The 12,437-nt window shown below is 45.7% G+C and overlaps 1 protein-coding gene across 3 annotated transcripts in view; it reads right to left on the bottom strand.

Annotated features, from left to right (window-relative positions):
* CRACR2A (calcium release activated channel regulator 2A) overlaps nt 1-12,437 on the bottom strand; it is a 124,454-nt gene that overhangs the window by 23,451 nt on the left and 88,566 nt on the right. For all 3 annotated transcript variants that reach the window (XM_075900589.2, XM_075900595.2, XM_075900586.2), the window contains 4 exons: nt 7,395-7,582; nt 4,095-4,166; nt 2,086-2,131; nt 867-958 (listed from right to left, as the gene is read on the bottom strand). In XM_075900589.2, coding sequence (XP_075756704.2) covers nt 867-958; nt 2,086-2,131; nt 4,095-4,166; nt 7,395-7,582 — 398 coding nt within the window. The remainder of the gene's footprint in view (nt 1-866; nt 959-2,085; nt 2,132-4,094; nt 4,167-7,394; nt 7,583-12,437) is intronic.

Raw genomic sequence — 12,437 nt, forward strand, 5'->3', positions numbered from 1 at the left:
TATGGAAATATGGAAATAAATCGATTACCATAACAGATATGCACATGTTTCAGTGCCAGTCCACCAAAAGTTTTTGAATGAGTTTGCTGGTCCGTGGTTTAAAAAGGTTGGGATCCACTGGACTAGGCAGCCTGTCAGGCCAGGACTCTCCTACTGCAGGATCTGTCACTCCTTTCACATCTGCTGCCATGGTGCTTTAACCCCAGCCCCTGCTGCAGCACATAGGAGTCCTACCACTTCCAGTGTGTTAGGGTACAAAACTAAAAGGAAAACTGTGAACTAAAAATCAGATGCAGCTGAAGATTTGTTGGCAGGATGCTACCCTTCTGTACCTGGCTTGGCTTTGGACAACTAGTCCCTTCTTGCCCATCTTCCGAGGTCTAGTCAATCCATCCTCCAAATGCTTCATTCAGTTAGCAAGCTGCCTTATGCCCTCGACTGCATTCGGACTTGCCGTGCAGAGGGGAGGAGCAGAAGTCTGCTCTCCTTCCTGGTCAGGCCTCACGCAGGCTAGATGTCATCCTTTTAACTCCCTCCTCACACCTCGCATTGGCCAGCTGTGGGGGAGTGGAGGGAAGGGGATCATTTGGATCACAGGCTTTCCTTAACCCTTTTGTGGCAGGTGTGCAGTCTCTCTGCCTCATTAAGCCCCACGTTGCCAGAGTGTGGCCTGTCTGCCCCATCACAGAGACTCAGATGACGTGCTGATTGGCACCTTAGTAGTTCATACAATATCGATATTACACTAGCCATTCCAAGCTGTAGTGGCTTCATGAACAATCATGGTGAAATATGCATTCTACATCTTTTGTGCATTTTCCCTATCACTTTCCAAAATATGCCAAATAGCAAAATGAAGTCCTTACCTCTTAAGTGAGGCCTTTCCCTCTACATATTTGCCAATGATAGATCCTGATCTTTGGTTCCAGTTGGCTTTTGGAGCATTCGTTTTACATTTCTGCAGAAACATATTATTTATCTTACTAATGTACTCTTGCTATTTGTTATGGTTAATAAAAACAGTTTATTTTTTGCTAGTGTTTAGATAATACAGTGATGGGAGTGACAGAAAGAAATTGATGGATTAGCAGAGAGAAAAATGTTTCAAAACCTGGAGTGATAAATAAAAAGCACATGAAAAATCCAGATCCTTCAGCAATTAATCTTCCTTATAGACCTAGAAGACCAGATCATAAGCTAATGTAAATCAGCCTCATGTCACTGAAATAAATGAAATCAACAGAGCTATGCTGGTTTATACCAGCTGCTGATCTGATCCAGTATCACTCCTTCTTTTAGAGAAAGGAAACACAGGCCACCTCTGCAAAAGACTGAACTTCATACTCCTGAATGATCTTTAGTAGAGAAAAGGAAGCCATGGTATCTCTCAGGGCCTGGGGATCTAATCTCCTTCTGCAGGATACAAAGTCAATGGGATTGACTTGTGTCCATTGAGCAGGAGCTAGGAGTCTTAGAATGATCTGTGTTCAGGACTCGGATGCTACACTGATATATAAATGCTCAAAGAGATTGCTATGGATTGGATAAATGCAATTGAATTGTAATTGTTCCATTTGAAGATTATCTAATTACCTCCTTATTATTAGCCAGGATGGGTAAGGAATGGTGTCCATAGACCTCTGTTTGTCAGAGGTTGCAGATGGATGGCAGGAGAGATGATTACCTGTGTGATCATTACCTGTTTGGTTCACTCCCTCTGGGGCACCTGGCATTGGCCACTGTCGGCAAACAGGATACTGGGCTAGATGGACCTTTGGTCTAAGCCAGTATGGCCGGTCTTATGTTTTTATGTTGTCTCCTTTGCTTTTTATAAACTAGGTTCTTCAGTAATCACTCCCTGACCCTAAAATAGCTTGAGTTTAGTATCCTACATATTGGGCTTCCAATGGCTTTTAGTTTTATTTAATAAATACATTTTGTTGCCAGAAGTCTTGCTTTTAACTGGGAAGACAGCTAGCATGTGAGGGAAGAGGAATAGTACATGTGTCTCTTGCCCCCAGGTCCTATTTCTGACACCCTTCTTAATTGCTGCATGACAAAATTAAAAACATGGTATTTGTTTACCTGGAAAAACATGTCTCGTTCATCTCTGAGATGTTTGTTCTTTTCTCTGGAAGGGAAGGAAACAAGTTAAAGAATCAGCAAACTATGGTAGAAATTTAGAATCTGTGCTTGCTTGACTATTCAACATTAAAGGAGCCAGACCTTTGGCTCTTTACTGTACTATGTCTTTAATATAGCTGTATATTGAGATTTCTCCATTGAATCACAGCAGTGTAGGACTCGATAGGTCAACTAGTCCAGTCACCTGCTCTGAAACAGGACTAAGTATTATCTAAACCAGGGCTACTCAACTTTGGAAGTCCCAGGAGCCACAATGATACTCACAGCACATGCTGAGGGCTGCAGCTTAAGTGTGGTTGCAAATACATGCAAATATATGCAAATAGCTTCTTTCATACAATGCCCCGGTGCTCCCAGCACCTCCTCTCTGGAGGCTAGAAACGCCGACACCCTGTACCCCTCTGTTCCAGCTAGCCCATCCGCTTGTGTCTTTCAATGCTCACCCCACCAGGGAGATGCCTTGCCATTGTGGAGCGTGTTCCCAGTGGAGGCCCTGTTCAAAGGACCCTATCCCCGGATCATGTTTTGAGCCCCTCATAAACCCAAACTGCCGTCCACGGGCCATGTATTGACTAGCCGTGATCTAAACCATCCCTGTTTGTCTAACTTGTTCTTAATAACCTCCAGTGATGGAAATTCTACAACCACCCTCTCCTAAACTCTTTTTTCCCTTAGACTTGCTTCCCACTAGATCAATTCTCTTTGTCTGATAAAACCTGCCTTCTTGAAGTCCATTGTCTTTATTCTGCTGTTTTCTATTTTTTATTTTAACTCATCTCTATATTATCACAGGACCGGATCCCCAGCTGGTGTAATTCTTCAGTGAGAGCTACACTAATTTAGACCATCTGGCCCTCAATGTATAAACATCAAAGCAAAAGCTTCTAACATACGGAAACAAACTAGGAAGAATATTTCTTCATTTAATCTGGTTTCAATTTTTTTTATAGTTGGGATCAGACCTTAATAGAGAGATTATTTGTTGCGCTCCCTCTGAGCCACAGCTGCAAAGACCTGTCATGACCATGTAAAGTCCCTGTGCCAACTACCACGATTGCTGATGTAGAAGAGCAGCTTTAAGAAGCTGTGTTTAGTTTTCCTTAATGTGATTTAGCCTCTGGAAATAATGGAGGAGAGGCACTGCATGTGACAAGCAAGCTCTCTGCAGATCTATGCCACCCCAGCTCTGACAGGCACTCTGACACTTTGTCATGGTGGCTGGGCCACAAAGTGTTGAATGGGTTTGCTATTGTCTTGGCTCACAGAAAGACGCAGGGCAGTTAGCCAGAGCTCTGGCAGGCTCATCCACCTCTGTCTGTGACCCAGCCACCACTAGAGGGGGACCAAGTGCTATCCATTGGCAATGCATTGCAAACCAACAGTGGGTCTCAGACTACGCAGGGACCCTGGGTGAGCCCATCTGAAATATTTGTAATTGAACAATGGATGAAAGAGTATTCATGGGTCAAATTCAGGTTGAATTAGCTTATATACATTGAATAACCTAGTAACAAAAATGAGGTGATAATATGCATGTTAGATACTATTTCACATTAAACAGTGCCACGAAATAACTTCCAATGCTGTAGTTACACTCATATAAAAATGTTAGGCAGAAAACCAACCAGACCTTTTTAAAAAACGAATAGTCTCTATTTTGGATGAGGTGCCCCTGATGAGGAAATGAAAGGCAAAAAAGAGCTGTAAGCCTCCTTTCAATCTCCTGAGCCCAGGGCACAGCACACAATAGCCACAATGCAGCATGCCCTGACAACACATGATGTAAGGATATTCCACTCTCTCTAGCCCACTGAGGAATGTGCATATGTTGGGTTAACCCACAAACGACATTTCTGCTCGGTTTGGGGTCCCAGTTCAAGAGCTTTAAAATAAAAATATAGTTTTATAATGATAGTGCCAGAAATCCTGCAAATGATTGTGTGTGTTACCTTAAGAAATCCAGCTGTTTAAGGAGTCCTGACTTCTCTCGCTGTAAAGTTTCTGTCACTCTGTATACCTCCCTAAAACAGAGGGAAACAAAGAAATATATCTGTCACAGGCATTTGATCATAGTAATTATAGGCTGTTTCCTACCACCCTTGAAAAAATGCAACTTAAGACTCAGTTTTGTGGCTAATCCATCACGGTCATCAGTGAGGCTCTGCCACAGTAAGGATTGCATGCTATGCTTATTCTAACTTTTTTTTTTTTTTGTTAGGCTGGGGTCTATCAATGACAAGTATCAAAGAGTTCAAAGACTGTCAGATTTAGAATATTCATCCAGTCTGTTTACTACACTGGGATGCTGGAGCTGGTGTCTTTCAGCTAAGACTTAAAACTAAGGCCCTAATTGCTTGTGATTATTAAAGATCCTATGAAAGTTATCATGAGACCAGAGGGATTAACTTTTCAATGCTGACCAAGTTTCAGTGCCGGTAATGGGATTTGATTAACCCAGTTTTCCCTTATTGGATACATTATTCCTCTCCATTTCCTGACCAAAATGGTTGTGCAGCATTAAACACATGGAGCGACATCATCAACTGATGTAATTTGGTATAATCTGACTGATTTCCATGGGGCTGCATGGATTTGCACCAATGGAGAGTCTAGTCCATGTTGTTTTCTGCTTTTCAATGGTGTGGAAGAGCTACTTGTGTGGTCTGAAGAGTAGATCAGCTTTTGATAGCTCAGTTGTGCCTTATAGTCACCAGCCACCCTGGGGGCACTGCAGGGAAAGCTAGGTATAATCCAGCACCAATTCCATGAAGTACTTTGGAATAAAATGTGCTTTGCAAATATAAAATGATCACCATCATTCAGCAGCCTAACCACAAGAATGGAGAGCTGCCGAGACACCACCTTACTGATTTCCTGCTGGTTTCCTCACTTCCTTTAGAAAAGCCAGACACGGATAGCGATACTGCCTTTGCTCTGTGGCTCAAAAGTGAGGCCCCTCAAACAGGAAATGGTTCAGGATGGGGGAATATTTCCACTGTTCCCTTCAAAACTATAAATGAAACATACACATGTAAAATCAAGGCAGTATTGAAAACTGGATCTGGCCCTTGTGTTTGAAATGGGCTCAGCTTTGGGTGGTCATATGTAACCCACAGACCTCCTGGGTGTGGTTGACTAAGATCATTTGAGATAAAGGTGTCTGCTACAGCCTTAGCAAAGAGCCTTGTCACTTTTAGCTCATGCAGCAGAGGTTCATGCACTCAGCTTCATTCTGCTCACCAACAGTTAGGGTCTGTAGGTGTTACATATAATCAAAGAAATACTCCTCATATGTTCATGACAGATTAATCTAGCAATAGCTACGTAGAGTTTTGTGCAATGGCCATCGAAATAGAGGAAACCTTGTCTGGTCTAAGATGATGCCCTATGTGGAAAGGTACTGAGTTCTCACTGTTACCAAATTAATTATCTGCCACTGTAATTATTGGATTTCTAGAAATCATTAATCTTCTCCTAATTCTGAATTCAATTCAGGTTAGCAATGTGCATACTTTTTCTGATGGTTCTTTGTGACTTTTAGTGGGAGGTAAGACTCATTAGGAATAAATGCTAATGGAAAGAGAATTTGAGGCCTGCAGCTGGTCTTCATTTAGAGTCAGATTTTCAAGTGCTCAGGAGCAGAAGTTGGGTCCAGCAATAAGGTATAATTACTCCACTGCAGAGGTACAACACAAGGCTTGTGTTTCACTTCAATCCAGTTTCCATTTCCTAAATAACAGATCTAGCTAGAAAATGTTTTTTCCTTGCAGAAAATTTTGAGATTTATGCCAAAAAGAAAGAAAGAAAGAAAGAAAGAAAGAAAGAAAGAAAGAAAGAAAGAAAGAAAGAAAGAAAGAAAGAAAGAAAGAAAGAAAGAAAGAAAGAAAGAAAGAAAGAAAGAAAGAAATCTAAAATATTTCAGCTGAAAACAGAAATTCTGAAATGCTGCCATAATGCCTCCTGGGAACTGTAGTTCAAATGCCTTCATTTTCTTCTATTGGCTGTACTCCCGGATTGTACTCAGTTCTGCACGATGCACCATGTCTCCTCTCTTGATTAGGGAAGGTGGTACACTATGGCAGTCCCATAGCCATGATGAATCATGGTAATAGTAGTATGAGCAAAAAATCCAACCAATAGAGGAGAATGGAAAACTAAGGCAGCTAGACTACAATTCCCATGGGGAACCAAGAGGCATTTCTCAAACAAATTTCAGCAGAAATATTCAGTTTTCAGCTCCCTCTTCAGCCTCCCCATCCCACCCCCACTTCACCCCCCAAAAAAGCCTCTTTGTTATCAGGTGTTTCAGTTGTCGTTTTTCCATGAAAAAATGAATTTTTCTGCAGAGAGCAGACAATTTTCATGAAAATTCTATTACAATGAAAAGCCAATTTTCTGATGAAAAATAGTTTCAGTAGGAATTTTCTCACTAGCCCTACTAAATATTCCTTACAATGGACCTAAGTGTTGCACAGGCCTTGTTCTACTCCTCTGCAGTCAATACAATCAAGAAATAGATGACAGTTTTGCACACCTCTTCTTAAGCTGTGCCAGCTGTAGCACAGTTCAGGTCCACTATGCTATGGTGTGCAATACTAGTAATGGTGTCTGTTTTAATGCATAGCACTAAGAATTTGCTTCTTTAAGGGAAAAAATTGAAGTTGGGTTTTGGTAGTGCTTTTACAATTCTCAATCACTGTTGGATGTCTGGCATTCAAAATACACTCATAAAAGCACAGCTGAATTGGAATGCGCATCTCATATATATGATCAGCTTGAGACTATCCATAGCTGTATTGCATGGTTAGCTAAAATCAAGCACCCATTCATCACAGTGGCAAATACAAAGATATAAAAGTACACTGAAGTCAAACCTGACAGTACGTCTGGTTGTTCTCCAGGGAAGCAAAGCCCACAACAGAACCAGGAGGCAGCAGATTTGTCATGTTGCCATTAACCATTTTGAAGCAAGGTACATTAACACCTTACCTGAAAAATGGAAACAGGCCAAAGCAAAGATTCAACACCTTGCAATGGCTGTGGACAATCTTGTTTGTCCCATATGTAACCATCTTTGTGGTTCTGGCATGGGTCTGACCTCGCATATACATGCTCCCCTACAGCATTAACATGGATGTGAGACTCCATCAGCATCACATGCGTTTTGGCCAAGGTGCAGTGCATATGGAGAATCAGGCTTGCTGTTACTTTAAGCAAGCCTCCTGGTGCCACAAACAGATGTCACTTACATTTCTTTTTCTTCCTGTAGTTTTGATGCCTCTTCCTGGAGCATCTGTAATTGTTGCTGTGCAATTATTAACTCCTGAGACGTTCGCTCCAGTTCCTGCAGAAGCTCTTGGTTTGTTAGCTTCAGCTTGGTGTTCTCCACTTTGGTCTCTTGTTTGTCATTGTGTAGTTCCTTGCACTGACCCTCCAGCTAGGGGTAGAGGAAGGAAAGTAAAAGAGAAAATGTCTCTCACTCACTGAGCTGTCTTAGAATGGCATTGAGAAGGCTTTTACATTTTAAAACCTAAATGAAATCATTGATTATACTTATTCTCCAAAGTGGATGAAAAAAAAAACCCCAGCTCCAGCTGCAATCCTAGCAATTACAAGTCAGTAAGCCTAACTTCAGTACCAGGCAAACTGGCTGAATCTATAGTAAAAAACAAAATTGTCAGGCACATAGATAAACATGTTGGGGGAAGATAGTTATGTGAATGTAGTTATAATGTCTCTCCCTCCCCAGTCTTCTCTGCTCTGAACTAAACAGGCCCATTTTTTTCAGTCTTTCCTGGTAAGTCATGTGTTCTAGTCCTTTAGTCATGTCCATTGCTCTACTCGGTACTTCTCCTGTTTGTCCACCATTCCCAAAGTATGGTGCTTAGAAGTAGACACCGTACTGCAGTTGAGGCCTTATCAGTGCCGAGCAGAATGCAAGAATTTACTTTTTGTGTCTTTGCTTACAATATTCCCAATAATGCATCTCAGAACAATGTTCTTTTTTTTTTTTACAACAGTGTTACATTGTTGATCCATTTTTAATTTGTTATCCACTATAACTCCTAAATCCCTTTCTGCAGTTTTTCTTCCTAGGCAGTCATTTCCCATTTTGTATTTATGACGCTGATTATTCATGCCTTCATTCGTCTTATTGAATTTCATTCTATTTAATCAAGATCATTCAGAATTCTAATCCTGTCTTCCAAAGCACTTGTAACCCCTCCCAGCTCGGAATAGTCTGCAAACTTTATAAGAGTACACTCTGCACCATACTCTAAATCATTTATGAAGATATTGATTGAGACCAGACCCAGGACAGATCCCTACAGGAACCTACTCAAAATGCTACTCTCTGAGTACTTGTTTCCAGCCAGTTGTAAACCCATCTAACAGTAGGTTTATGTAGGCTATATTTCTCTAATTTGTTTATGGGTAAGTCATGTGAAACAGTATCAAAATTTTGCTTAAGTAGAGATATTAATTAATAGGCAGCAGATTTCAAACAAACAGTAGCGAGTGCATTTTCTCACAATGCACAGACTACCTATGGAACTCATTGCCAGGGGATGTTGTGAATGCCAAAAAAATAACTGGACACAAAAAAGAAAAATATATGTTCCTGAAGGACAGGTCCCTCGATGGCAATTAGCCAAGGTGGTCAAGGATGCAGTCCCATGCTCCTAAACCTGCTCTGTTCATTCCCTCTGAATCATCTGGCACCGGCCACTATCAGAAGTTAATACTGAGCTAGATGGACCATTGGTCTGACTCAGTATGGCCAGTTGTGGAGCAGTTTTGGCAGATTAGCAAGATACGGTAATTTAAAAAATGCTCATACCCTTTCTGGCATGTGCCCATTTCCACCTAGAAAATTTAGGCTTGTGTAAAAAATACTGTCTGAATGAATAATTGACATGTAGTTTCCCCCCATCACATTCACAACAAGTAAGTGCATGTCATCCTATTTGTGGAGGGTTGTGACGGGGCACTCCTGCCCCGCACTCAGAGCACGCCGGGGGACGCCGGGCGGACACACCGGGGGGTGGCGAGCATGGCCAAGCCCGCCGCGTCGGGCTGCAGGAATGCGCCGGCAGTCGGCGCGGGGAGCGTCGGGAGGCAGAAGGCGCCGACCGGCAGAGCCCAAGAGGGAGGGGCCGGCGAGGCGCAGGGGGATGACGTCACGGGGGAAGGGTGGCTGGGAGGCGTCGCAGGGGAAGTGACGGAGAGGGGGAACGGAGCCGGAGGGGGATTTAAACCCGGGGTCGGCACGGTGCGGGGAAGCGCGGTGGATGGAGCAGGAGGAAAGGAGAAGGAGGGAGAGGTGAGGCAGGATATGACAAGGGGGATGGGCCGGGAGGCCTGGAGGAGTAGGAAGCGGCCCAGGGCGGGGTCATGGAGCCCGTGAGAGGGTGTGTTTTGGGGCATTCCCCCATCCGCTAGGGAGGGACCGTGGGTCCCTGCCTTTAGGGCCCTGGGCCGGGGTTCGGAGAGGGGGCGGGCCCGAACCCCCCTACTCCGCTGACCGACAGATCCGGCTCGGGTGTAAGCACGAACGTGCGCAATAAAAGGGCCACCGGCCGTGGTGGTGGCTGCTTATGCTTGACTCTCTGTGTTAGATTAGTTTATAGTTGACTCTGAGGGACGAACTCGTTCACAAGGGTACAATCAGATCCCTGCCTTAATTAATTTTTTCTATGCCTGAGCTCTGATGTGAAGTTAATAGGATTGCCAGGTTTTGAACCTGACAGTCCGATATTTGAGCTTTCTGTCCGCAAAACAAATTGAGAAAATACCGGACATATAAATTCTAATTAAGTAAGTTTTATTATTATCATGAGTATCAGTATGTAATTGCGTATTGCCTGGCTGGTAGATATGCTCACGCTGTGTGAGTGTGTCTACCAGCCAGGCAGTACGCAACTACGCAGTGGGAGAAGAGTGGGGGCAGGGTGGGATGGAATCCCCGGGGCCAGACTCGCCCGTGTGCTCTGCCAGGACTACGTGCAGGATGGACAGTGCCCTGCGATCTGCAAGTGCCCGGATCAGCTCTGCTTCCCGCCGGTCGGTTCCCTCCCTCCCCTGCTCCCTTCCTGGCCAGCCTCACTCCCCCGCAACACTCTCCCAGCCAGCCCCGCTTCCTGCCGGCTGGTTCTCCCCATCTCCCGCTCCCCTCCTGGCCAGCCCCACTCCCCACCGGCTGGTTCCCCCCCAATCTCCTCCACCAGCCCCATTCCCCGCTCCTCCCAACCTCCTCCTAGCCAACCCTGCTCCCTGCCGGTCGGTTCACACATCCCCTCCCTGATCTCCCCTGGCTAGCCCTACTCTCCCCAACCCGCTCCCAACCAGCCCTGCTCCCTAGTGGCCGGTTCCCCCTGATCTCCCCCACCAGCCCTGCTCCCCCTGCGGTTATTCCCCCCACCCCCAACCCTGCCCGCATCTGAGATCAAGCATGTCTGGTATTTTTGTTGAAACTATCTGGCAACCCTTTGAGAAGTTAAAGGGAGTCCATCCCCATTTTTTGCCACATAGTGCACTGTCCCATTCAAAATGCACCAAGAGCCTGAATTTTCAGAAGTACTGAGAACTCTCAGCTCCCACTGAAGTCAATAGTAACTCAGTTACTGTGACAAATAAGCCCAAATACCTTTCATTTGCTGGTCTGTCTTTTCTGTTACGGATACAGTACAGGCAGTCCCCGGGTTACGTACAAGATAGGGACTGTAGGTTTGTTCTTAAGTTGAATCTGTATGTAAGTCGGAACTGGCGTCCAGATTCAGCCGCTGCTGAAACTGATCAGTTTCAACAGTGGCTGAATCTGGACGCCAGTTCTGACTTACATACAGATTCAACTTAAGAACCCCAGGCATCCCCAAGTCAGCTGCTGCTGAAACTGATCAGCGGCTGATTCCAGGAAGCCCGGGGCAGGGGCTTCCTGTAGTCAGCCGCTGGTCAGTTTCAGCAGCGGCTGACTTGGGGACGCCTGGGGCAGAGCAGCTGGGGTGCTGCTGGGTTGGTCCAGTAGTGCCGCCGCTCCTCGGCGCTACTGTACCAACCCAGCAGCACCCCAGCTGCTCTGTCCCAGGTGTCCTGATTCAGCCGCTGCTGAAACTGATCAGCAGCGGCTGAATCAGGACTCCTGGGGCAGAGCAGCTGGGGTGCTGCCGGGTTGGTCCAGTAGCGCCAAGGAGCGGTGCTGCGGGACCAACCGGCAGCTCCCCACCTGCTCTACCGCAGGCCCGGGGCTTTGCTCCACATCTCCCTGGTCTGCTGGGGGGGGGGGGCGCACTAGCTGCGTCCCCCCCCCCCCCCAGCAGACCAGGGAGACACTGAGCAAAGCGGCGGAGGACCCGGGAGGGACCGCGGTACTGATCTGGCTCCTCTCCCCTCCTCCCCCCACAGCAGACCAGGGAGATGCAGAGCAGCTTTTCTCGCCCCGGAGGACGCGGGCGGCGGGACTGGGTGTCCTGCCGCTCCCGTCATCCGGGGCAAGAAAATCCCCATTCGTAACTGCGGATCCGACATAAGTCGGATCCGCGTAACTCGGGGACTGCCTGTACAGCTGAAACTTCTGCACTGTCATTTTTGCAGTGAGTAATAAAGTAATTGCTCTGTTGGCTCAGATATTACAAGGACCATGCAGATATGTAAGCAGTCTAGTTAGGGTTTTAGCATAAGGTTTAGGGAAGCCTGGCCCACCTCAGTGTCCTGTCCCATGTGAAATGTACCATTTCCAGGGCACACGCATAAGAGGGCATCTTCAGATTTGCTTTCAATGAGATTTTTGCAGCTAAAGCAAGACTGAGGGACTCTTCACATCCCTGCTCAGAGGAGCTGCCTAAGGGCTATTTACCACTGTCGTCACAGGTGGCTTTGCCAATGGTGCATTGGTTCCATTTCACCCACAGAAAGCATGAAGCCATAGTCCCAATGCCTGGAGTAGGCAAGTGAGACAAGAGCCCCTGCTGTGGAGTGAATGGGGTGTGGAGAGGAAGCTCACTCTCTAGATCTTTCTCCAGAGCCCCTGCCCTCTACATTGGAGCAGGACTAGGAAGGCACTTCTGGAACAGATTGTGCTGCCGGGGGTGACCTGTGTTCTGCCTGACTATAGCAGAGTGCTCCCATTGCTACGGGTGGTTGTGTAAGTCTCTGGCTTAAATCCCATTTAAGTGATTAAAGTAAAACTGGGGTGAATTTCACCCAGCAAACAAACAGGAAAGGAACATGTGCATTGCCCAAGCCTGCTCACTGCCACATTCACGTGAATATTCACAGTCAGTGTTTTGCCATAT

This window comes from Pelodiscus sinensis, chromosome 1 (assembly GCF_052426305.1).
Source record: "Pelodiscus sinensis isolate ZL-2025 chromosome 1, ASM5242630v1, whole genome shotgun sequence".
Taxonomy (NCBI): domain Eukaryota; kingdom Metazoa; phylum Chordata; order Testudines; family Trionychidae; genus Pelodiscus; species Pelodiscus sinensis.